Here is a 27,191-nt window from a genome sequence, read left to right on the forward strand (position 1 = left end):
ACCATTCTTTTTGAGCACTTTTTTATATCGTTCAATAAGCAATAGTATTAAATAGTGCATAAATTTTTTTATTTGTAATGTTTGTAAAGGTATGAGGTTCATATCTATTAATTTCATAGTTGTTGACTTAAGGTGATCACACTTATTAATTTTGAAAATGTTTTTACAGAAGACTTCTGTTTTTTGCAAACAGTTAAGATACATAGCTAAAAATTCTTTCACAACAGAAAAAGTTAAAACAATTAAATTTAGGTTTTTTAAATTTTACTAACTATTAATATCAAATAATCTATTTTTTTTAATAGTGGATTTTTATAACATTAAAATAAAACTTGTATATCATATATCAACTTGTATATATAACATAATCCACTCTATAAAAAGAATAGGCATAGAAAAAAACTATATAAGAATTACAAAATGATATAAAAATTTAATAAGAGTAATCACGTAAACTTGATTATAATTCATATTAATTCAGAACTACTTAAAAATTTTAACATGTTTCAAAACAATAGTAGAGAATTTTCTTAGGTTACTTAAAATACTAATATGCAAAAGTAATTAAATCTTTTCTCAGCAGTAATAAAGCTATATAAATTAACAAGAATAGCTATTAGTTTAGATATTGTACTGCAATTTTTTAGAGGCTGTTATTATAAACAAACTGTGCTTTGCTGCAAAGAAAAAGTATAAGTTTTTTTTATATATGGTGCTGTGTAAGTTGGTTTAGATATGTTAGTATAGACTTAATGGTATGTGTTTAAAATGAAGCTTTCATCGCTGTTTGACTTCTAAATGAGTTTAAATTATGAGTTGGTCAAAGGTATTTACGAAATCAGATTTTTTGTGGGAAACAATTTGTTTTGTTTATAATTTTTTTCATTTATATTAATCACAATGATAAATTAAGTTTAAACAATTCAACTATTTTCATTGTTCAAATTCACAATTAACTTAAATGTTTTTTGTAGTATAAATTCAGCTATTATCCATCTAAAACAAATCTAAAATGGCAAGATTTATTTTATTAAAATTTTTGTTTTAAAAATCGATTTCAAATAAATATACATACGTAGATTAAATACAACTAAACAAAATAAAAAACAACACAACCCTTTATTTTCGACGTCAAACTTTATTGTAATAAATGTACTCTCGAGAGGAAGTATACACGTAACATAATAATAATGTCAAAAAAATTAATTATAACACTCACATATATAAAAAGAGCGATAAAATGTACTGGAAACAATACTTTAAAGTGGGAAATACCCGAATAAGAAAGAAGGGAAAGCAGGGATTCAATTTTGTTAGAAAGGCACAAACGCTCATAAGTGCTCGGCGGTCAACAAATGGGAATGATACAAACTGGAAAAATATGTAGAAAAAGTATTTATTTTTTGTCGTCGAAAAAAACTTGATGAATCCAAAAGTTCCTGTGAAAAGGGATCAAAATTTTTATGTGTTTTTTCACTCCTGGTCCTTTTGGGAGGAGTGGGTGGATTTTTTGTCCTCGTTGTCGGAGGAAGAATCGGAGGAGGACGACGGGAGCGTCATTCGGTGGCGTCCGGAACGCGAGGAGCGACCGTAAGCGTCGCCGCGTCTGTTGGGGAAATAATATTATTTATATATATAAGAACTATTTTGAGAATTATTATTTATCAAATTATTATCTTTTATAAAAAATATAATTTTAATTGAAGCAAATAATGGTTAGTAATTTCAATTAAGTATTTAACAAAACATGATAATGAAATTTTTAATTTTTATTAAAATTGTTTATTTTATTTTTTAATTGATATGATTTTAATTAGTGAGTAGGTCTAATTCTTTTATTTAAAAGCTGCCCTGTTTTTTTAAGTTGATTTCTACGCATTTAATTAAACTTTATCCAACTGTTTTGTTATTTCAAGCTTTTTACTGCTAAATTAGCAGTCATTGTTTATTGATTATTTTTGTACACAAAAAATATAAAATGTTGTTAATTTTAAATTACGATTTATGTTTCTGACAATTAAGATGCAAAATTGTGTTACGAAGAATTAATAAATGAACTTATGCTTTTTTTAGGTAAAAAAGACATGATAATTTAGCAAACTAATGAATTGATTGGTAAAAAATGAATGAAGCGGTATTAATAAAATAATTAACATACTTAATGAAGTTTTTAAAAATGTTTTGATGAAAATATTGCTTAACACCAAGCAAAAATTAAAATGATTAAAAACAAATTGGCACTCATTAATCAATAGTAATCAAATAAAGCAGCAGTTAATTAAAGAGTCACTGTTTATATATTATATAAATCGAGTAAATGAAACTAAAAAAAAAACCAACATGCAAATAATAAAAAACAACAAAAAAAGCAAAAGTTAACAACTATTTCATGCTCAACAATTGAACGCAATTAAGTAAAGTAACAAATTAAATCGAACTGAATTAAACTGAACAAAATTAAAATGTTCTTCAAATTAAAGCACCTATCTCTCAACTCAACTCTTAACTTATTTCGCCCCAAATTTTTTTATTGTAATGTACTGCTTCTTAAATAAAAGGGACTTAGTTTAAAATTTTTGAGTTATATATTAAAACAAAAAGGATAAATTTTTAACTTTTTAAAATTATATGTTCTAAAATTTGAAGTTACATTTTGAAAAATAAAACTTATTTTTCAAAATTGTTAGTAAAAGTATTTAGGCTGCCTTGTTTTAAGCTGAATTAAAATACCTAAACTTCAACCTCTAATAATAACGTTAAGACCAGTTTGTACTTTCGAAACCAAGTTTACACAGCTAAAAGCACTTTTTACGTTTATCATATAGTTAGTATCAACTTTTAAAAGCAGTACATTACAATTAATAACATGCCCGGCTAATTTCTCATTTATTTTTTAGTATTTTTGATGCTTTGGGATGCATTATATACCTCCTCAAATCTATTCCTCGTCCTGAGACACATCATCGTCTAGTTCCTGCGTCGACTGCGAAGCGTATTTGGATTTAAGCTTGGACTTGTACGAGCTGCCTCCGTATCCGCCCGCTCTTTAATAATACAAATGTTGAAGACTTTTTGAAAAGATCTCTTTTTAATAGATCTTCAAGATATTTTTTAAGATCAACACGCGAGAGCTTGATCTTTTAAAGATCTTTTTGTTCAATTTTGGTTGGTTTTAGTCGTGGCCCCGTTGAAAATTTATTCAAAAGGAGATTCATTTTTTGTTTTTTTGCAACAAAAACTTTTGTTACTGAGACTTCTTAAGTTTATTAGAGTATCACACATACACATGTAGTTAACATTTAAGTTTTAGTCTAACTTAATTTAACAGACACAACACACATACAAACAACTTTTAATTACTGGATAAGTACTCAAATTTCGTTGTTAATTCTTCCAAACAAAAGTTAGAAACACATAGATACAGACTAACGGTTAAATAAAAACACGAACACTCGTTAAACCTTTTTACTCTTCGGCACAGTTCACACTTTCCTTGCTACTTTTCGTTAAAGTGTTAGTAAAAGTCACTCGATTTTTCACGAGTTTTTACACGAAGCTACACACAATACTAATTATTGCTGTTGAAAGTTAATTAAAACAGTGTAAAACTTTTTAAAGTTTTTTTTTTGTACCACGTGAAGAGTTAGTAAAAGACTAACTACTTGGCTGTAAAAAATGCACAAAATTTTAATTGAAAATAAAAATAAAACAAGTGTTTAAAATAAAATATACTTTGTTATGTGCGTTAAATAAAAATAAAAGTGTAATTGTGAGTGTAGATATTTTAATACCTCTTTGGAGTTTTCCATGGAGAGCTGATTAATTATTTAATTTTGTAATTAAAGTTGTCTAATTTCTTTTTTTTTTCAATTAAACGTTCAAAATTGTGTAAAAATTATTTTAGTTTAACAAAAACATTTATAAAACACTATTTTCAAACAAACACAGTATTTAGGTTGCTACAATCAAATTCAAAACAAGCTACAGTACAAAAGTGCTAAAAATACAATAAAAAGTTATAAATTTAACAGTGGCTTTTTAGAAACTTTTAAATAATTGATTAGATTTATATTTAAGGTTAAGCTCTGAAATTTAAAATATTCTTTTGCATTATTAAATCTACATTATTTTAGTTTTAGTAAAAATAAGAACATAAACAATTAACTCTATATAATTTAAGTTCTAAACATATGTTAAGGTTTTTTATAGCAAGCTTTAAAGTTGAATCAGTATATAGCATACACACTACTTTGTTATAACTAATTCATCAGTAAAAATATCTAAAATAAGATTTAATCTATATAATCATTATAAATCAGGAAGAGAAAACTAATTTCAATCATCAGAAAATGATTTTCTATAAGCTCAACTTAAATAACAAAACCTGTGTCTTGAAATTTTAACTAGAACATATAATTCATTTAAATTTTGTTTGGAGCAAAATAAACTAATTGTTCAAATTATAAATATTTTTTCATAAAAATAAATTGTATTTGTGGAATAAAATTAACTTTTAATACCTTCTTCTAATTGGGGATTTCCACGGAGAGCTAATAATATAAAAAGCTAGATAAATTAAATATCTATATTTTTACTAAAGGTTAAACATATGAAATTTTTATATTAGATTGCTCAAGGTTCAGAAAAATTATCAGAAAACAGTTACCTCTGCCACAAAATGTATCAATTAACTAATTCAGTTGTAAAAATCACTTCATCAAATTTTTACTGATACAAAGTAACTTTTAGCAATCATTTTGAATTAGTTTTTTGATATTTTTTAAATATAAAGTAAGTACAACTACCATAATTAGAAAGTCTAGTAAAACGTTTAAAACAAGATCATTAAAAAATTATCTTATCAGCTACAAAATTATATTTTTTACTATGTAGGCAGTATTTTAAAACATAATTGTACAAGACACATAACTATTCATTTCAAACTCATTAGCTACTAATTACTTAACTCTACTTTAACAATTACTAACTGTTCAACATAATTAACAGTTAAATAACTTTTTTAATTTAATTGCTACGAAATTAAATTAATATGAATCATTTAAATTTATTGTTACTACAAAAAATTAAATTTTTTAACAGCAATAATTCTAACTTTTTTATTACTTCTACAACAAAATTTTCCCTGACTCACCTGACTTTGTTCCTGAGCTGGGTGTTTTCCCTCTGCAGGGTCTCCACCTGCTCCTGGTGGTCCTCCACCTCCCGGGTCAGCTTCCTCTTCACCGCGTTTAGCCTCGACTGCTCCTCCTCGTACTCGTCTATCTGCCGCTTTAACGACTTCACCCTGCTGTTGATCTTGTCCACCTGATAAGTTTGGATGTTGTTTGAAGAAAATGTTTTTACTCGGGTAATATAACAAATCTTTTCTTACAATTGTTGCTCATAATTTACAAGTTAGGAAGCTTAGAAAAAACGTATATATATATATATATATATATACCTTCTGTACTGTAATTTGTTATTAATTTATACACACTTAAAAAATTTTTTTTAAGTTTAATTTTTTAATACTTGTTTAGTTGGCAAGAACTTTTTATCGAGAGAAATAAAAAACCTTCTTAAATTAAGTTAAAACTTATAGCTATGGGAAAGTTTTTGACCTAAATTTTTTTCATTCAACGAAATAATTAATCAAATACTAACCTGTTCTTTAGCCTGATCGGCAGCTCTTCTTTCGTCATCAACATTGTTAATTGCCTCCTTCAGACGTTTGTCCAATCTTCTGCACTGTTTCTTTGCCTCTGCGCGCTCTCTGTTTGTACAAAAGTATTAGTAAATATTAAAATAGTGACATTAAGTCTTTACACATCTTTATAAAATCCAAAAAAAGAAATTAATGGAATTTTTATGATTATTCAGAAAAGTTTAGCGTCGTTTGAAACAATTAAAAAAAAAAAGATCCGTTTCATGTAGTGTATGTTAACTTTGTAAATTTGTTGTTATTAAAATAAATACTTATACTCAATACATGTTATGATTTATCACACTGATATTAACTCAAACCTGCTCTAAATTGTCATTTAGCTCTCATTAGAATTTTTTCTATAATAAGGAACTTTAGGAACACTTTTGAGATCAACTACAACTTTTTGAATCAACTCAAGCGCACATAAAACACTCTCATATCTTAGTTAACATTCATTCAAACTTTAACTAATAAAACCGATTTTTCATTCAAACCTGCTCTCGATATCGTTCTGTTCTTCCAAGCTCTGCACCTTGCTCTCCAGCGCCGCAATGGCCGACTTGTGCTTGGTCCTGATGGCCTGCTCCAGCTCGGACAATTTCGACTTGAGGTCCTTGTTCTGCCTCTCGAGCTGCGACCTGGCGCTGTCCGCCTTCTGCGAGTTGCTCTTCTCGATCGCCAGCTCGTTCGTAAGCTGGTCGTTCTGCGCCTGTATGATGCAATTTCGATTGAAGTCAAAATACAGTTAAAAATATTATTATATGATAATAATATTTTAAGAAAACAAATAGAGAGATCTCAACTGCTGGATGAGAAGTAATATATTTATTCTTTCAAAAATTTATTTTGCAAACTAAGTTTCGGTCAAAGACCTCGTCAGTGCTTAAATAAATCTTATTCAAATAGAATTCTATTTGAATAAGATTTATAAAACTGACCAGATAGCATTTAATTGTATACACAAGCATATTTTAATTACCTGCAGTTTTCTGTTTCTGTCCTCGGTAATTTCGCACTGTGCTTCGGCTTCTTCTCTTTCTTCTTCCATTTCGTTCAACAAACTTTCAAGGCGACGTTTCTCGTCCTGCGCTGTTTGCCTGTTGGAATATTAACATGTATAATTTCTATATATTGTATAATATATTGTATAATTAATATAATTGTATAAGTTTTAAAGGTATGTAAGGAAAAATATGCAACAAACTTAAGTACGGATGTATGCTTAAAAAAAACATATATATTGCTTATGTATATACACATAAATGTTTTATTATGTTTTTTAGGGACATATATCTATGTCTCCATACCTTTTAGATATTTAAGTTTATACAATTTTTGTCCTTAGACAAGTATCACCTTTTTAGCAACATATACAGATTAACCTTGCAACCCTTACACTTTACAAACACACTCACTTTTCCCTGGTGGCGTTGGTGAGTTCTTCCTGCAGTTCGTCCCTGTCGCCTTCCGCCGACCTCCTGCACCTCTCGCTGCTCGACAGCTGATCCTGGCAAGCGATCAGCTCGGCCTCCAAGTTCTTCGCCTTCTTCTCCGCCTCCTTCGTCTGCCTCTGCAGGTGCTCCGACGACTCGCGCTGCTGCTCCAAATCTTTCACGTACTCCTTGCACGCTTGCTGTTGAGTGTATTGTTGTGATTATGACGTGTTACACGCAATTATATATATACATATATATATACATTGGAAACTAATTTAATGATAAAAAAGTATAAGTGTTAATTAGGTTTCTATCAATTTTTTGCCAGTACAATGAATCTCTTAATGATTACTTGTGTAGCAGTTATCTTACTTTGAAAAGCATTAAAAAAACAACAACAATGCTGCTTATACGGATAATCAAAAACTAACGTGAGCCTTCTTGAGTTGCCTGGCGAAGTCGTCTTTTCCCTTCATTGCGGATTCAATCTGGCTCTCAAGCTCGTTCAGGTCGCTTTCCGCCTTCTTCTTGGCTTGCACTGCCGCGTTGCGCAGTTTGCGCTCCTCCTCCAGTTCTTGCTCGATTGTGCGCATCTGTGTGAAAGAGAAAGATTATTATCAACATTTCTAGATGTTATCAAACATTATTAACGTAATTAAGTTAAATCAAAAGTAGTTTCAAGTCTTTTGAAGTTGCACATGTAAACATAATAAACATTGAAAAAAAAAACATTGAAAGCTTTTAAAACCTTATGATAAAACATATAAAAACTTTAGACTTTTATTTACCTACATTGGGATATTCAACTTAAGACTTTAGATTTTTTTATAAGTTTCAAACCTGCTTAATAATGCTTCTTTTTTTCACATCTTATTCACATACTACTAAACAAAACACGTAATTATTTATATATCATATATTTTTATACATACCTGCTTGATAACGCTTCTCCTCTTCTCCTCATACTCCTCCTCCTTCTGCTGCATTTCGCGCTCGTGGTTGGCCTTGGCCGCCTGCATGTTCACCTCCGTCCTCAATTTTGCGTCCTCCGTGATCTGCAGCTCGTCCTCAACTTCCTCCAACTGCGTCTTCAGCTCCTCGATCTTCGATTCCAGGTTGCGACGCATCCTCTCGTGCTCGTGCACTGAGCGGCCTGTTTGATTTGATTGTTTTTTAGATATCATAATTAAATTTTCTATGTCAAAAGTATAAGTGTTTAAGGGGTAGATAGAGCAATATAATAGTTAAATTTTGTTACGTTATTTTTATATTCTTGTTTTAATTGTGTTAATTCTCGTGCTCGTGCACTGATCGGCCTGGTAATAAAAAATTTCTTAAATAAAATTATATTAACTCTGTTTTTTAAGGATAAGAGTTATCAAATAAGAGCTTGGGGTAAACAAAGCAACTTAATACCTTAAATTTTGTTATGTTGCTTGTAAAACTAAAAACTATTTATTATATTTTTTTAAATGTTTGTTATTCCTTAAAAATATAAAACATATAAACAACTAAATATTAAAATTATTCATATATAGGTTATAAATATTTAAGATATCTAATACACTAACCAGTCGCATCCTGTTGTCCAACCAATTCTTCCAACTCGACTTGCTGCGATTTGCATTTCCTATCCAACTCGTCAATCTGATAAAAAATAAAAAAATGAAATTGATTTCTAAAAAAATATAATAAACTCAATACTGGCAACTAGGACATGCGTTTTTAAATACTTAAATATAATTACTAGTATTTTCACGAGCTAACATTTAAAAAAATTAATAATCTTTTTTATTTGGATGTTTATAATTAATTTTAGTAAAGGTTTAGAACCAACCTGTATAATTTATCAGGTAGAATTAGCTTTAAAACCCTTCAAATAAAATTATATAAACATATACATGTAACCAACCCTGTCTTTCAATTCATCGCACTCGTGGTTCAGCGATATCACCTTCGTTTCCTTCTCCCTCGCCTCCCTCATCGCCTGGTCCCTCTCCTCGCTTATCTTCAGCGAGATCATCTTCTCGTCGTTCAGCGCCTTGTCGAACTGCCGCTGCTTCTTCTCCAGCGACGAGATGTGCGACCTGGCCTGATCGGTTTCCACCGTCAGGTCGTCCACTTCGGCTTGCAGCCGTTTGATCGTTTTGTCGAGCTGTTAAGCGAGGAAAGGTTTTATTTTCGGTATTGGCATTTTAAGCTGTTAGACAACTAAGAAAACTTGTAAGGGAAACAGGAGAGGTAGACATACGTGTTATTTTTTTAGAACTTTTTTAAATCACAATCAGAGGTTTATTTCAGATGATTAAAAAATTTTTTTTAAATAAATATGCTTTTCAAATCGTTAGAAAGAATAATTTTATAGCAAATTTTGAGTATTTGATTTTAATATATATATATATTTAAGTCTTTGGAACTTTTTTCACACTGACTTTAATACTACAAATTATAGTTAAGACATCTTGTTTTAATGGTTATAAAAAAATTTAAACATAAAGATTTGAATTAAAATTCTTTGAAATATTTTAATTTTCTTATAAAATCATACTAACTTTATCGCAGTGAGCGGATTTTTCTTCCAGTTGTTCCTGGAGGTTGTCCATCGACCTCTTCATCTTGTTCTTCTGATCTTCCAGGTGATCGCACTGCTCAGCGTCTTGCTCCATCTTCTTGCGAAGTTCTGACAACTGTTTGCAGATAATTAATTGTTTAATTTAGTGGGTAAACTTGTTTCAGTTATTCATGCAGTAATTCAATATGAGAACAAAAGAAAACACTACAAAAAATCAAGTTATCAACAAACTGGGTAGAAAATGAACTTTTAACTTAAATTTTCTTACAAAATGACTAAGACAGCTTTCAAAACTTGTTTATTCATTGAAATTAGATCTGTTGCTGTTTTTTTAAATTTATATCTTATTTCATTAACTCACATTAGCATTGGCTTGGTGCAAGTTCTTCTCAATCGCCAGTTTAGCTTCCTCCTCTTCCTCAAGCTGCTCCTCCAAAGATTTCCTTTCTTCCTCGGCGTGCCTCAATCTAGATGCAAGCTTCAGCTTGGCCTGAGTCTCTTCTTGCGATTGTCTCTGCGATGAGTATAGTGTTTAGTTTACTAGAATTTTAATGTAGGTAGTGTATTAGATGTTTAAAACCAAATTTAATTACTTTTAACCGCTGTATGGAGCTAGTGAGTTATGAATAAACTTGAGGGTAGGAGCTTAAACTTAAAGGAAACGTCAATTAGTTTACACAAAATAAAAAAATTGAAAATAATATATTTTTTTTTTATTGTTCACAACTGAACTAAAAATTATAAGCTTTTTTTTGTGCTTGTAAATTCTCAAAAAACTAACTCAAATATTTAAGTAAATTATTTAAAATAAGTGTGTTTTATATAATTCCTTTGCAACATACATGTGGTTAAAAATTTCTTACAGAAACTTCCTTTTTTTAACAAAATACATAATTGTTTAAATTAAACTTTATAATATTTATTCAAAAAGGATTAGGAAAGTCGCGAGCACAATGACTTTGTATAAAAATTATTTAACAAAGAAAATAATGCTTAATACTTCCTGCAAAATCTTTTTTTAATAAAAACGGCGTATAGCCAGATTAAAAGCAGTTTAGCACAACTTTTTATCTATTTTTTAAATAAAATTAAAGGTTTAACTTATACCTTGAATATCTTATACCTATTGAATAAAAATAATTATTTTTATGTGATATGTTATTTATTATATTATTTAAAAGTGTTAATTGTATTACCTTTATTTAACTTAATCTTGAATTTCGTATACCTACGGTGCTATAATTGTTATTGTTATGTGTTATACTGTTATTAATATAACTATAATGTATACATATATTATCTATTACATTACCTGAGCATCTTGCAATTGCCCGTCGAGACTGGAAGCTTCTTTTTGCGATCTTGAAAGTTGATTTTCCAATTCTTCGCAATTAGTTGCCAGCGATTCCAATTCGTGCTAAAATTGCGTGGTTTATTTAAATACTTTCACTAGTTTTTAGTAGCAAAATAAAAATGAACTTGAAAATACATATAAAATAGTTTTTCTATTAAGATTCATTTGTTATAAATCACTATTTTAAACTTTTTTTCAAAATTCGAGTAAGTTTTAAATTCAGATAATACTTTATGTTAAATTCTTTCACACGTTGCGACAACTTTTTTACGTAAAAAAAATTTCTGGAAACATTATTTATCCAAACACCAACCGAAGCCTTGCTGTACTTCTCCTGCAGGTCCTGCTTCACCCTCTCGGCGTCCTGGTACTTGTTCGCGTACTCGCTGATCTGCTGCTCCTGCTTCCTTCTCTTGCTCTCACTCTCCTGTCTCGCCTCGCTGACCAGTCTCAACTCCTCCACTATGTCGTTGTTCTCCGACTCCATGGAAGATTTCGACTTCTCCAGGGAGGTCTTCGCCTGTTGGAAGCAGGTTTGAGTTTGACATTATGCTAATTAAAATGACAACTTTTATAATTTTTACTTTGTAAATAAATTTTAAATTTTACCGTTTTTCGTAATTTAATCAAACTCAAACGTTGTTCGAAACCTTTGATCAAAAGAAAATCTATCTTTTTAACAGAACTTAATTTTTCAAACAGATTATTAACCCTTACAAAATTTGTTTTCAAAGTAAGGGGTCTGCGTGTTTACATCTTAAACTACCCTTATCATTCAACTCACCCTTCTCAAATTATCTGCTTCTTCCTGAAGCTGCTCGATGGCGTGGTTGTGCTTGCTCCTCATCTGGTGGATCTGCTGGTCGTGGGCCTGCTCGTTCTGTTCGATCTGCTTCCTCAGCGAATCGAGCTCCCTCTCGCGCTGTGCCCTGTAGATGTCACTATTAAGAAACAAGAAAGAAAATACATTGATAAATTGGTTTTACTAGTATGGAGATATTTAAATGTTCTTTACTCCTAAACTAACTATTTTTAATGCAATATATTTTTTAAGCTTACGACGTTCTGTGTATAAAAGTATATTGCTTGAGGTAAAATTTTATAATTAAATTAAATTATTAATTTCAACAAGTTAAGATGTAACAAATTTTAGAAAAAAAGGAATATTTTACGTACTTAAACTAGTTCGTTTGTACAGGATATTTTACATGTAAATTAACTTACAATTTAATTTGCTATCTCGATGGCTTTATCAAACTAGACAGTTCCGTTTAAGTTATAAAAAAAAGTTTTGACGAAATAGTTTTAAATTCAGAAATTAGTTAGAACAAAATTGACTGTTTTTAGCTCAATTTTAAAGTTAATGAAAGTAGTCTTTAGTTTGGCAAGTATAACGTTTTAAAGGTTAAACTAACAAACAAAAGTCTAGTGTAAGGATTAAATAATCAAAATGCATTGTGCTTGGGATTATAATATTAGCGGTTTACTAACAGGTTTTATATTTAATATTCTATATGGAAATTATATTTAACCTGTATAACTTAAACTTATTGTATTTTAAAATGAATTTTTCATTATTTAAGGAACTAACTTTAGTAAATGTACTAATTAGTGTTTGAATATCTTGTCTTTATTTGTTTTTGTATACTTACAGAAACTTTAATAAAATACTTTTTAAAATGCACTTATGGACTAGGTAATTTTAAATATAATGATTGTAGTTCCAATTAATGTTTATATATACATTTCAACATTAACAATAATTTTTATTTACTTGAGTTCCTGCTGCGCGTTGGTCGTGTCCAAGCTGTCCTCCAACTCGTGCTTCAGCGCCTCCAGCTCCTCGCTCAGGTCCCTCCTGCTCTTGTCCGCCTTGTTCCTCTGAACCTTCTCCTGCTCCAGGTCCTCCTGCACCTCCGCGAGCGTCTGCGAGGTTTCCCTCAGTTGCTTGTTCATCGCCGACCTGCTGTTCTGCTCCGATTCCAGCCTGATTCCAAATAATATGAAAATTGACTATTTGCGGGGTGTGGGTGTAAATTTGTACACAAAGTTTTCCAACAATAATCTCAATTTTAAACTTTTTAAACAATTTTTTTATATAGAATTTAACAATTGCGTTGGAAATAAAAGTGAAATTTGTAGTTTAAAAATGTTACAGTTAACTGCAAAGTTGTCTACTGCCAAACTTTTTAACTAAAAATAACATTTAGTTAAAGCTACATGAACTTGCTTGATACATATAGTGTTATTTTACTAAATTTTTTTATTCATGAACACCAGTAACTAATATGTTCTCACTTGTTCTGAAGATTGGCGATTTCTTCATCTTTCCTGGCGTTCTGCGATTTGAGCTCTTCGATTTCCAGCTCGAGCTCGGCGATTCTGTCCCTCAGTTCGGCAAGCTCGCTGTTCATCTCACGGCGAGATTTCTCCAGTTCCTGTATAAATGATATATTGTTTATATTGTTTATTTTTAATTTAAAAAAAAAAATTAATCAAGTACATGTAATTAATTTTCAAATCTAACTCCAAATAAACTTATAATAGACATATTTAACAACCAAAAAGGGAACTATAAGATAGATACAATATTTTCAAAAGGTTTAACTATTTCAAGTAAAAAGAGCTGAAAGTTATTTAACTTCCCTACTTACTATAAGCACTACTAAAAAAGAAACGTGGTTGTAAAAAAAATTTTTTAACTTTAATCATTTTTTTCAAGCTTTTTCAATACATTTTTACACACCTGTCTCATTTTCTCCTCCTTCTTCAACGAGTCCTGCAGGTCCCGGATGTTGCTCTCGTGCTTGTTCTTCTGCTTGCCCAGCGACTTGGACTTCTCCTCTTCCTCGTTCAGCTTCGACTCTATCTCCTGCATCCTGTCTTCAATCGCCTTCTTTTCGCGAGCCATCTGTTAATAATGTTATTAATATTACTTGATGTTAATTACAATTTTTTACAGTTTAACCCAATTTTTCAATCTTAATAATTTATTTTGTTTCGAAATTAATTTGCTTTATGATCGTAACGCAACATTTCACACAAAAAATTGTTTGATAATTAATTTATAAAAAAGTAAACACTTGCATGTTCATATTATTACGATCAAATAAACAAACCTTGTTATTGGCATCCTGGAGAGCAACTTTTTCTTCTTCTGCTAGCTTGTACTTCTTGTCAATTGCCAATTTGTCGACTTGCAGCTTCTGTCTCGAGTCTTCGTCCTCGTCCAACTGATCTTCCAAGTCCTAAAATATAGAGAAAATAAATACTTTTGTTCCTTTTTCAACATACTTTAAGGTGAAACTTAAATCTCTTCATTTAAAGTTAAATCTGTTAATCTTTAAATTAGGCTCATGTTATAAACCTTTAAGCTAAAAATATTTCAGCAAATTTTTGTATTTAGTTATAACAAATCATGATGTTTTTGGTTTTTTGAGTACATTGTTTGACTAAAAGAATAACTTATTTTTTCCTTATTTGTAAGTTTAATGATTGTATATAAAACTGTATCTTAAACAGTTTTATTTAATATTTTCAACAAACCTTGATATTTGTTTGAACAAAAAACTAAACGTTGAACTTAAATTTTTTTTAATATTTTCCACCAACCTTGATGCTCTGCTGCATTCTCTTCTTCTCCTGCTTCAGCGCCTCGTTTCTGTCCTCCACGTCGTCCAGCCGGTCCTCCATGTCCTTGAAGAGCTCCTCCAGCTCCACCTTCTTCGCCGCCGCCTGCGCCCTCATCTCCTCCGTCTCGATGTGCATCTCGGTTTCCTGCGCCAGCTGCTCCGCCAACAGGGCTTTGTCCGCTGCGAGCTGTTGGGAATTGAAAATAATGTTTAAATTTGGATGAAAAATGACTTAAAAAATATTTTTTTAGTCTTTGCAAGTTTAGTATAACTTATTGGCTAGTAAAATGTACAACATTTAGAAACTTAAATGTTTTATTTTTATCGTACATCTGGTACAAAATTAAATCAATTCTAGTTTTAATGATTAACAATTATTAAAATAGTTTGGAATATTCGCTTTTTCATGCGCATCTGAAAACAAGTCCTAAATAGTTTTGAAATTAAGTTTTATCAAACAATTCTGAAACCAATGTACAATGTGTATATACAAACATGCCTAAAAAATTTAAATATTCGCAATCTTATAAAAATCTGAAAAAGTTCTAGATAGCTCTGATATTAAGTTTTATCAAACAATTTAATATTAAAACCAAAACTAGTATACTATGTACAAACCTGTTCGTTCTGCCTCTCAAGCTCGTGCATGGACCCCTCCAGCTTCCTCTTCATCTCCGTCACCTTCTCCAGCTCCTTCTCCTTCAGGTGGAGGTCTTCCTCCTGCCTCGTGACGTCCAGCAGCGGCTTCACCTTGGTGAACAGCCTCCACCACGTCCAGTTGCGCAATTTGAGGTACGCCAGCCCGTTCCGCTGGATGATCCTGATGGCGCGCAGTTGCTCCTTGCGCTTGGCAAAGTTCCTGCGAGAAAATAATTATTAATAAAAGTTCCTGTGGGATTTCGTAAACATTGTCGTTTGTATTAAGCTGTTGTAGAACAATAGCGCTTGGCAAAGTTCCTGTGAGAAAATGAAAATTAGGAACATAACTACTTTTAGGTAGATCTTTGAAGTTTTTGTCATTTTATTAAATTAAGATTAAATATTTAAACTTTTTTTTCAACATAAACTTGTTTAACAAAAAGGTTTAATGAGTTAAATAAGTGTGTTTTCGGTTTGAAAAAAGCTTGTTTACTACTTTTCTCACAGAATAGTTTTAATTAAAACAAACTTTCTGGCGAGGTAGGCTCTGCACTGAGCTTGGAACTGGATGATGATGTCGGTCAGCTTGAGATCTCTTTCCTCTTCCAAGTGAGCGAGAACTCCTCCGCGGAAGAAGATCTTTGATTGACCAATCCTGTACAAGTACTTGTTTAATACATGTTATACGTTTTTATATTTTTAATACGTTAAGTTTTTTAAATGTATTGAATAAAAGCAGTAGTTGTATTGAGTAGATGAATTGAGTATTTCTATTTATAAGTTTTTTTTTTAATCTTTTGCAGGTCAATAAACCTATGAGAAAATATGTTTGCTTCAATGTCTCAAAAATATTCATATTTCTAAATACCTGTACAAGTTATCATCGAGGTCAAGTGCTTGTATCATCTTGACAGCGGCCTTCTTACCGTCCATGATGTCCTTGGGAAGAACGTTTGGTGTGAGGATCTCGTACCTCTGTCTGAACTCCTGGAACTGCACTCTGTTGGGGAATCCCTGTAAGAAAAACACCAAGTTGTTTATTTGAATTTCGATATTTTTATTAAAAAATTTATTATGTTAAGAAATAAACTATTTATAATGAGTTATTTATCTTTTAGCACCTTAAAAATGAAATTAATTTAAATCCTATTGTAATAATTAAATTATAATGTATGCATACATATATCATACATTCTGCGCCTTAAATTAATAATGTACTCAGTTTACAATCTTCATTCTTAAATGTTAACTATCTGAAATTTGTTAAACATATAAAAAGTTTGTAGTAGCCAAGTTGATAAGGTATAATATATAATCAATAGAAAGTTAAGCTTAGTTTGTTTATTCTAGAAGTTTATGGTTGGTATATAAGTGTATATTTTAATATTTTCTAAAACTAATTGTTTAAATCCTGTTAAGTAGTTTGGGTTAGAACTTGATAGCTTTTTAACAAGTATTTGCCTGGGCAAACAATGTATTTACATAAGTAAGCTCAAGGAAATATCTGCAAAATTTTCCATTGCTTATCTAATTAGCAAAACAACTTTGCATAAACTTCAAGAATGTTTTGATTTCATAAGAAAACATCGTTAGTCATAAGCTGTTTATGTAATAAAATATGTTTGTATTTTGAACTCTGCAATAAACAAACAAAAACAATTTTGCAAAATATTTTAAAATTTACGATGTTTTACGATGTGCATGATGTATGTATATTAAAACTCCACCCTGATATTAAACACACGTAAATGTGACGTCAGCATATCGTTTTATGACGTAACAAATTGTGACGTCTAACTTCCTGCAAATATCGTGTTTAATTGCAGGAAATCGTTGGTCAAACAAGTTTCCAAACTTTTTTTGGATATTATTTTTTTATATATAAATATTTTATATCACCAGTTTTTGAGTGTGTGATTTTTTTAGAATTAAAATTGTTTCTAAATATAGCGGAGAGTCTAAAATTGACTGAATACCAGGTGTTTAAAATATAAATAGTGAGAAACTTATATATCAAACAAAATATTTTTTATTTATCACCTGAAAGGAAATTATTGAAGTATTAAACTTGACTATTACTTAATATTTTTTCTAGTATTTTAGCTAGTGAAGTAAACTTGTTGTATTGTACAACTTTTACATAGAAATCGTTTTTTTTTTCTTTTTTAATGCAAGATTTTTTATGTAATGACATAAAATAAATATTTTTGATTTACTATAATTTGAATATTTTTAAATAATTTATTGGCTCAAACCTAAATTTTCTGCAAAACAACAAAATATTACTTAGGTAGATTTTTCAATAATTTCGAAATATAACTTCACATAACTTAAACTTAGATGAATTTTTAGTTTTTCAAATATGGAAAACTTTCAATAGATTAAAACATTACAGCTCAAATTATGCTTTCATTTCCTGTACTTTTATGTTTAATATAAACTTGTGGATATGTCAGAATCTTTTTCCAGACATTTAAAATTTCACACTTACGTTTAATTAAATCTTATCGTGGTCAAAAAACTTACAGGAAATTTTTTTAATTTGGACATTGTGAAACCCGTGAGAATATTTAATTTTAAATTATCTGTATATATACCCATAATTTACAAAGATAAAAGGTAGTTTTTATATAATATTTGAAAATGAACACCATCATTTTCAAAAACTAATTTCACACTCTCTATTTTTAATTTAATAAACTTTAAGGGCTTAACTTATAATATTTTGATGTCAAAACAAACTTCTTTGCGATTTTACATCTTCTATAATATCGTTTATGTAGCATTATACAAAAAATTGATATTAATACAAACCTGTCTGCAGATTCTGATGCCTTCCAACACACCGTTGCACCTGAGCTGTTCCAACACAAGCGATGCCACGATCTTGCCTGGTTTCTTCTCGTAGTTGGGAATGATGCATCTGTAAAATTGTAAACAAGTTTATTTTTAAAGCAGAACAACGAGTTTCAGACATTTAATAATTGTAATCAGGGCGCTACGAAAGTAATTTAATGTCTGTTTTGAAGCAACTACGTCATAATGTAGTTCAATGTTTGTACTCAATGCAACAGTCTGTATTTCTTGACTGAAGCCAAAATTCAAAAATATTTTAAACTATACTTTTTGTAATAGTCACATAACTTTGTTTTATGTAAAAATATTCAAACACAATTTAAGTTTTTACAAATGTGGCCTTTTCAACACTAAAAGTTGTGCAAGTTATTTACTCTCATTTAAGTAGCTTAGCAGAATAGCTTAGAATAGGAGTTCCTAACTATTTTTAGAAAGTTTCAAGTTATTTATAGTAGTTTACTATTTATTGAAACCAAAGAGTTGCCCACACACTTTTGGTATAACTTCAAGTTTGTATGAACCTTTATCATTTTAAACAAATCAAGTATACTGTTATGTTAACCATTTGTTTTTTAATTTCAAATAAAATCTAAATATATTTCTATTTATACTAAAGTGCTTAACATTAGCTACGGTAATTATATAAGCTTATATCCTCAAACAAAAACTTTATTTGGAACAAAATAATTACCAAGACGAATTCCGATATTTACGCATAAACATAAACAATCGAATTCATTAAAAACCCAATATTGGCGTTTTAAATTCATTAAAACTTACAATAAAGCACTTCAAAGTGCTGATTATTTTTGTTGACACCTTAAGAAACTTCGTATAAACAAAATACGACAATATTTATACACAGCTTTCACCACCTTATAAGGGCATTCTCGCAACAAGTATGCAAGTTTAAATGCAGCAGCAAGTATGTTTTGTAGGAGGTATATTGAGTTCACATTGTACGCATGTAACATTTTAAGAAGTTTTTTATCAACAAGCATTCACTGATAAAACTTCTGAGGTATTTCGATTGCACGTATTTTAGAGATAATTTTGACTGATTTAATTTGCAAGCTTGTGAGTTGTCACGTAACAACATGACAAGATATTTGAAATAATCAAAATATATATATATAACGAAACCGTTTATACAGTGGTAACATTTTGAAAAGAAGTGTAAGACGCTTAAAAACCAATTTAAGGATTAAAACGAGATGTCAAAGCTCAAATGTAACATTGAAAAGCAGCCTTTCTACTCAAAGTTAACTTCTATTGCAATTTATTTTAATCTGAAACATTCTTTTAGGGGAGCTACCAAGAAAATAAGAGAAAGAAAGAAACAATAAACTAAAGCATTAAAAAATTTAAGTTTTACAAGGCTGTTCAACAATACTCTAATTAAATAAAAACAAAACAAAACGTTCAAAAATTTCACCTGAAAAAGTTTCACTCGATTTCATTTCAAGTTTACAACGATTAATTTTTAAAAAAGTTTTTTTAAACTTGTAAGTGAATAAAAATTAATCAAAAATAATAATCAATACCTGACAAAGCTGGGGTTGGTGTTCCTCAGCTTTAACAAAATTAATAAATAAACTAAAACTAAGAAAATAAATTAAAACTAAAAGAAAAAAACAATACTTTAACTAAATATAAACATTTTACCTGACAAAGTTGGGGTTGGTGTTCCTCAGCGTGGTCATCAGCTTGCCCAGCTGGTCCTTGTACAGGGCGCCGACGGTGCGGAACATGCCCTTCCTGGTCTTGTACACGTTCGAGGTGAACTGTCCCTGCGGCTTGTCCACCAGCTGCTCCAACCCCACCACCTTGGACACTGTGCATTGGCGGAAACATATAGTACAAAGTGCTAGTTAATTTATGTGTATTTATGGATTTAATAAAAATTTACTAGTTTATTCGAACATATAGTACAAAGTGCTCGTTAATTTATGTGTTTGACAATAATATAAATTTGTTGGATTTCTTAATATCAATTTTGTTACTTTCTTTAAACTTTACTATGAAAAAAAATTAAACATACATATAATAAGTAAATTACACAAAGTGCTTGTTAATATGTATGTAATTATGGGTTTGGATATTAATAAAAATTTATTGGTGTTTTTTCGAACTATATGTAACAGTTTGAACATTACCAATTTTAAATGTTTGATTTTAGATTTTACTTAGAATAAAACGTTTTTAATTTTCATCAAAGCTTGCTCTTCAAAAGTTTATTTGTTAATATCTAAGTATATGAGTAATTGATTAATTTATTTTTAAGTATTAAAAATTTATATGGTTAAATAATAATAATATCTAAGTATAGAAACTTACTATCGCTCCAAATCTTGGAGATGAAAGGATCGGTTGAGTTGTGAAGGAGATCTGTGATGTTGTCATTAAGAGGATCCATGTTCTTCATCAACCATTTGTCTGCTGTGTAATCGACCTAAACAGGGGAAGAAATATCAATAAAATATAATAATAAACCTAATAACAATAACGAGGAAAGATAGAAATAATTATTAAAATATAACATATAAATAAACCTTGAGTTAAAAATATCTTATCTCAAAAAATGCACCAATTCTGTAAAATGTTGAATAAATTTTACTCTTATAAATCTATAATAAATATACATCCAAAATAATAATATATTTATCTAAAATCTTTGATTCAAAAAATCACTTTTTTTTTATTGTAATCAAAAAGCATACCTTTCCAGCGTAGTGAATGATGGAGAAGTCTCCGTTGCCCTTCAAATGCTTCGCCTTCTGGAACTTCTCGAGGTGTCCCAATTGTTTGACAACTTTCTCGACGAAAGTCTTGTCGGTGGCCTTGGGGAACCAACATTCCTCGTCCAACAACGACAAGATGCCTGGTGGGCCCGACTGTTTGGAAATTTATCAATTTGAAATATTATTAATAATATTGATATATCAATAAAATATTGAAATATTAATGTTTTTTACTTGTTTTGTTTAACTCAATAGAATGGTATACCACTGTTTAGAAAAATAACAGGATTTAACTAGGGATTTTTTTGAATTGATAAATAGCATGGTATATCTCATATTTTTGATAACATATTTAAATAATTAATAATTAAATTTTTAATTGATCGTTAGTCAGCTTTTTTAATCTAATAATTTTATGTCAACATTATTATCTTGTCAAGTAAACTTTTGTTTTTGAAAACATAAAGTTTGAAAAAATTTTTGGGTATAAATTTTAAGTAAAAGCGTACAAATTATGATCAAGCACTTAAGCTATGTTTCTAATTGGCTTAAAACGTCGTGTAATTCAAGTTTAAATATTTCAACTATGATTAGGCACACTTAAACTCCTGCTAACTCTAACATAAACAACATTTCTTGAATTCCAATGACTATAAAAACACTGGCAGAAGTTTTTATACACAAGAACAGCAGACATAATAAAGGTGTTGCTTATAATAACAAATAATTGCGGCAATTATCAACGCTTTTTATTGTTACATTTATTTTGTTATTCTGGATTGTAATTGTACATGTGGCAAGTTATAAGTTAATTGGTTGAATTTCACAATTTTTTCTTAACTTCTGATTAACTTATATTTTAATATACAACAATGCTGCATTAATACACCAACATTTTTATTAATTTAAATTTAGACAATTTAAAAATTACTTTCTGATAGCTCTCAAAAACTTTATTTTAATGAGTTGATATTCAAAATAACTTTGAACTTAGGCGACTGTTTAAAAATTTTGATTGAGAAGTTTTTTGAAAATTAATCACGTAGATATCATAAAATATAAATTATATAGGAAATAAAACTACTTCATTTTATCACTTAATCAAAATATTTAGATAACTTTTAAGTGTTTTATCGCGCATTTATTAAATAAACATTATGAAAAAATTTAAAATGTCAAAAAAAGGTTATACTGTTTTATGGTTGAGATAAAAAAGTTTTATTTAAAAATTGCTTCACCTGATTATCATAGGACCGTCATATATATTAAGCTTTATTGAATTAACTACTATAAAAAATTAATTTATTTCAATGTCAAATATTAACTCAAAATAAAATAAAATATTTACATTTAAAAGTGCTTTTTTATTTGCGCTTAAACAACGCTGTTTCATCAAACAAATATTTTTTAAGTTTTTATGACTTTCAATTTGCAAATATCATTTTTGTTTGCTTTTAATTGAATGACTACTACTATTGAAAAATTGTATTTCTTTATGGTTCCCTTTTTTTAAATTAGGTTGTTTTATTTTAATTTTCATTTTAGAAGAGTTTTTAGTGGAATTAACAATAACAAATAACTATACTTTACTTTATTTATTAAATTTTGTCATTGCAATTTTTATTAAAATCATAATACAAAGTTACAAGGAATTTAATATGAGTAGTACAACAAGTTCCACCAGTTTCATAAAGTTATATATAGCCATGTTAACGGTTGAATAAATTCTAATCACCATAATGTTTGGAGCGCAAACATTTGTTTTATTTGAATACACCACTAAAGACTTATCTGCTCTGTATAGTTTTTAATTTGAAAATTTAAGTCATTCAAAATTACAGTTAAAACATTTTATATTATTGTAAACTATTTTAGATTTTTCTAGTATTCTGACCTTTTTTTTTAGAAGCTATAGTAAAACACATTTATGTAAATATAACGATTCTAAATTTTTCTACAATGTGTTTTTTATAGATTAAAAATAATTTAGTTTTTATAGACTAATACAGACGTTATAACTTAAAAAAATTCAAAAATAATTTCTCATATCACGATTATCACTGGCTAATAGCATTAAATGCGTCAGCTTGCAAAACTTTACAAGATAAAATTTTCACGACAAAATCAACGTGCCGCATTCACGTAAAACCCCTGCAACGAATACGTGGCAAATCACCTACGTTTGTGACGTAACACTGAGGTATAAATAACCTCTCTCGATTGGTCTATTGACAGATTGTTGTCGGTAGAAAGGGTGACAAAAAGTTTGGGGTTTTGTTTCATAATATAATTGTTATCGAAAGAAGTTAATTGAACTATATAAAAAACCGCTGTGAAACTTTATTTACTTACTCTTATATATAAAGTTCTTAAAAACGTGATATCAAAAAACCTTGTTTTACTTGATAGTCCAATAAACTAATCATTCGTATTAAAATTTGATATTTTATATGTAGGACTTATGCTAAACAAAATAAGATAGTTTTTTAAAGAAGGTATATTAATATGTACAAATACATATAATAAATTATAAATTAAACTAACAGGTCTTCCTAGATATAAGAAAAAAGTTTTTATATCTTATTCTAGTATAAACTTAATAAATGCAAATTGAGTTACATATTATACCATACTAAAAAAACTAACAGGTCTTTCAATGAGGTTGATACAGGGTTGCAAGTCCAATCCGAAATCAATAAACTTCCAGTCGATACCTTCTCTGCGGTACTCTTCCTACATTGGTACAAAAATGTGTGGGTGATTTGTTATATAGTTATTAATTAAGGTATTTTATTTACATTATAAAAAAAAATTTGCAAGCATAAACATTAGATGGTTCTATAAAAATTTCAATTTATTTTTCATCAAAGTAAGAGTTTTATATTTTGAAAAAAATTTTGCAAGCATTAATATTAGATGGTTCTATCAAAATTTCAATTTATTTTTCAATGAAGTAATAATTTTATTTAATCAATTTTAACAATTCAATTGTAAAAACTTCTTTATTTTTGGTCAAATTAAAAAGTTTTTAGAAAAATAATAATTTGAGAACAAAACTAGACTTTTATTTAGTCAAAAAAATATTTAGGAAAATTTTATGACTTAATCGAAAAAAATATAATCATTTATGTTTGTAAACAAATATTAGAGCAATTAAAATTCAATTACAATAGTAATAAAACAAATTGCAACATGCATAACAATTAAGTCCGTTTTAAATTACATAATTACTATTAAGGACAGCCAATTATGTCAATTAAATTCGTATTTGTTAAATCAAATTGGAAACTTTTTATTACCAAATCGTACAATTAAGATTGTGACGAATTGAAGACAATATATGTCCAAAAAGATGATAAATTTGTGGAGTTTGTGAACGATTTAACAGGGATTGTTTTTAAATTAGAGTAATTTATTTTTCGGAGAACTTGTTTACTAAACACCAAAAAAAAAAGAACAAATTAACTAAACTGATTCAAAAGTAACAAATTAACAAAAGACATGCCAAAATTCTTTCTTTACAAAAAACAAAAGTTTAAGAACAAAGTTTTAGGAAGTTAGTGTAAAGAAAGATGTTTGCTTGAAAAAGTTTAAGAGAAAAAAGAACATCTTAGTCTACAATCTTCAAAATAAAAACAAAATAAAAAATAAAACATAAATTTTAAGGAAAATAAGATTTTTAGTTTTTAATATTAAAAATAAAAACAGAATAAATGACAAAACATGCAAACAAATTGTTGGTGATGATATTATTCGGTATGATTATTCTTAGAGGAAACAACATTATATGTGCTTAGGTGAAATCGTTACACTCCCTTTTCAGAACATCATGGTAGTTTAAAGGACAATGTAAATAATTCAAAAATATATATGATTTAACGGTCTGATGATTTTGTGTGTAAATCTAACCTTTCATCAAATTAAATATGCCAACATGTCAATTTTACTTTATTTTGTATTGAAAACCAGCTGTATATTTATAAGTTTAATTAAAAAGCTTAACCCTCATTAAAAACTATTTTTGTTCTTTAAATTAAGACTCTTTTCGAAATTATTTATAATAACTAAACATACTTGATGTCACCTTAAAAAGTTATAAGTTTAAAAACATTACACTTAATGATTTTCAAGAAAAAACAATTTAGAATATACTTCAGATATAAAATTTACAACAGTTTAGCTGAATTACAAGCTAATAAATTGATGTTCAACATAATTACATGTTAACATGATGTGCAAATTGAAAAAACGTTTGAAAAATTATTGATAATGATGTGTCAAGTCAAATGGTAATTTAAATTTAATGGTAAATACTTATATTGATGAATGAGATCTAATTTTAGCTGGGTAAAACACCAAATTATATCTAAAACTTTCCTGTTTTTTTATTCCTTTTTTTTTGCAGATAGCTTTAATTTATTTCAATGAATAAAACTAACTTTAACTAAATGATAAATTGTTTGAAATAATAATTTCTGCAGCATACAATAATCAAATTAATCAGTTTTTGTATGAATTGCAAATTGTATTTGGCTCTATTGATGGACAAATTAAAACATGAACCGCCCCATACTACCTTCAATGATTTTTTTTGTTTTTTTAAGATAAAATATGATAAAAATTATCCAATGTTTCATTATTGCGTTTTCATTAGGAACCAAACTTAAACGAAAATTAACCATTCGAATATGCCCCTGGTTTTTTATTTATAATAACCTGTTCCAGCACAAACATCGTGTGATTGAAAAGCTGCTGCAGTTTCTCGTTGGTCATGTTAATGCACAGTTGCTCGAAACTGTTGACCTATTTTTTCCGAAATGCCAACCAAAAAAAAAGCAACGTAAAATTCAACGAAAATTTTTGTTTGAACCGTGATGTCATGTGGTTAGTAGAGAAGTACGAGTTGAGAAGAATTATGACGTCATAGACAGAAGTCAAAAGCGTCCACGCACATTCGCAAAAGTAGTGATTTTTCCACACACGCAAATTGCGAGAAAACAACAACATATTTGTGACGTCACAATTAATTTTGTTCCACACACAGTTGAAAGTTCCAACATGAAATAAATATAAATTATCGTTAGTTTTTATAATAACCTGTTCCAGCACGAACATAGTGTGGTTGAAAAGCTGCTGGAGTTTCTCGTTGGTGTAATTAATGCACATTTGTTCGAAACTGTTCAGCTATTTACAAAAAAATATCATGTTAATTATTAGGTTTTGTTGTTTGAATAATAAATTTAAAGTTTTAACTTTTGTGACAGTATAAAAATAGATTTTTATTTTTACTCACCATATTTTTTATTCAAACACTGTAAACTTTCCTACAGTATTTGATATACAAATTAACTAATTAAGAAAGCATGAAAAGCTTCAAAAAATTTAGTGTTGAAATTAAAATATTTTTGGTATCTAAATATTTTACAAGGAATTTCACAATACTGATTATAAAACCTTTTATGGTTAAAAATAGATACTATCACGTACTTATTATATTAATTTTATCATAAAATTATACACATTAAGTACTGGTTTTTTTCAAAAATTGTGCTTTAATAAACGTTAAAAAAAAATTTAATCTAGAGTATTTTCAAGAACAAAACCAACTGTCTAAATATATTTTTGAAATATTATATCTTTATTAACAACTCGTATATAAAAAACTTTTACAACTAAAAAAAAGTTCAAATTTTTTTAAAAGTATAAAAAAGACTTTAATTTTAAAATGAAACATTTTATTGCACTTTATAGCTATTAAAACAACCTCGAAAATTTCGAAACCGGCGATGTCGAGGATGCCGATGAAGTTGCTGCCCTGCCTCATCGTCCTGTCCAAGCTCCTGTTGATCCGGTCTACCAACCACCTGAACAGGCGCTCGTAGTTCGCCTTGGCCAAAGCTTCCACTGCGAAGTCGACCTGTGAAGTTTTATTTATGTTACGAACTTTGCATCAGTTAAAAGCCATTAAAATTGGGAAACTGGTTTGAGAACTGTGCGTTTGAGAATTCAGTTAAAAGTTGTTAGTAGAGTTGTAAAAACAGTTGTGCTAGAACGTAATAAAACTCTGATTGATTGTTAAAACTGCGAAGTGGGCCTGGTGGTGTTGATTGAGTGAGTGGAAAAATTTTTGGGCAATTTGAACAAGAGGTCGGTGAAAGAATTCATGAAAGTTTGGTTCGTATCAATATCATGAGTATTGCTTGGTTGTTGAGAAAGATAATTTTCAAAAGCAAACATCGTATTTTTACAGTGAT

At 29.0% G+C, this 27,191-nt stretch overlaps 1 protein-coding gene across 3 annotated transcripts in view; it reads right to left on the reverse strand.

The window, feature by feature from the left end:
• Positions 1-1,122: 1,122 nt before the first annotated feature.
• The window catches only part of LOC145834210 (uncharacterized), a 40,618-nt gene continuing 14,549 nt past the window's right edge, over positions 1,123-27,191 (reverse strand). For 2 of the 3 annotated variants that reach the window (XM_082941588.1, XM_082941586.1), the window contains 30 exons: positions 26,702-26,854; positions 26,035-26,121; positions 23,584-23,670; positions 20,917-21,090; positions 20,534-20,648; positions 19,862-20,030; positions 18,155-18,263; positions 16,209-16,354; positions 15,870-15,995; positions 15,320-15,560; positions 14,682-14,888; positions 14,189-14,317; positions 13,816-13,980; positions 13,368-13,507; positions 12,844-13,056; positions 11,854-11,998; positions 11,383-11,589; positions 11,028-11,132; positions 10,077-10,229; positions 9,696-9,830; positions 9,056-9,298; positions 8,715-8,790; positions 8,076-8,296; positions 7,575-7,736; positions 7,123-7,340; positions 6,687-6,804; positions 6,202-6,416; positions 5,665-5,773; positions 5,153-5,325; positions 1,123-1,606 (listed from right to left, as the gene is read on the reverse strand). In XM_082941588.1, coding sequence (XP_082797714.1) covers positions 1,474-1,606; positions 5,153-5,325; positions 5,665-5,773; positions 6,202-6,416; positions 6,687-6,804; positions 7,123-7,340; positions 7,575-7,736; positions 8,076-8,296; positions 8,715-8,790; positions 9,056-9,298; positions 9,696-9,830; positions 10,077-10,229; positions 11,028-11,132; positions 11,383-11,589; positions 11,854-11,998; positions 12,844-13,056; positions 13,368-13,507; positions 13,816-13,980; positions 14,189-14,317; positions 14,682-14,888; positions 15,320-15,560; positions 15,870-15,995; positions 16,209-16,354; positions 18,155-18,263; positions 19,862-20,030; positions 20,534-20,648; positions 20,917-21,090; positions 23,584-23,670; positions 26,035-26,121; positions 26,702-26,854 — 4,674 coding nt within the window. In that variant the 3' untranslated portion in view covers positions 1,123-1,473. Of the gene's footprint in view, positions 1,607-5,152; positions 5,326-5,664; positions 5,774-6,201; positions 6,417-6,686; positions 6,805-7,122; positions 7,341-7,574; positions 7,737-8,075; positions 8,297-8,714; positions 8,791-9,055; positions 9,299-9,695; positions 9,831-10,076; positions 10,230-11,027; positions 11,133-11,382; positions 11,590-11,853; positions 11,999-12,843; positions 13,057-13,367; positions 13,508-13,815; positions 13,981-14,188; positions 14,318-14,681; positions 14,889-15,319; positions 15,561-15,869; positions 15,996-16,208; positions 16,355-18,154; positions 18,264-19,861; positions 20,031-20,533; positions 20,649-20,916; positions 21,091-23,583; positions 23,671-25,653; positions 25,741-26,034; positions 26,122-26,701; positions 26,855-27,191 lie in introns of all 3 variants that reach the window. The other variant, XM_082941587.1, reaches the window with a different exon arrangement.

The sequence above is a fragment of the Thalia democratica genome, chromosome 4, assembly GCF_965202585.1.
Source record: "Thalia democratica chromosome 4, ktThaDemo2.hap1.1, whole genome shotgun sequence".
Classification (NCBI taxonomy): Eukaryota; Metazoa; Chordata; class Thaliacea; order Salpida; family Salpidae; genus Thalia; species Thalia democratica.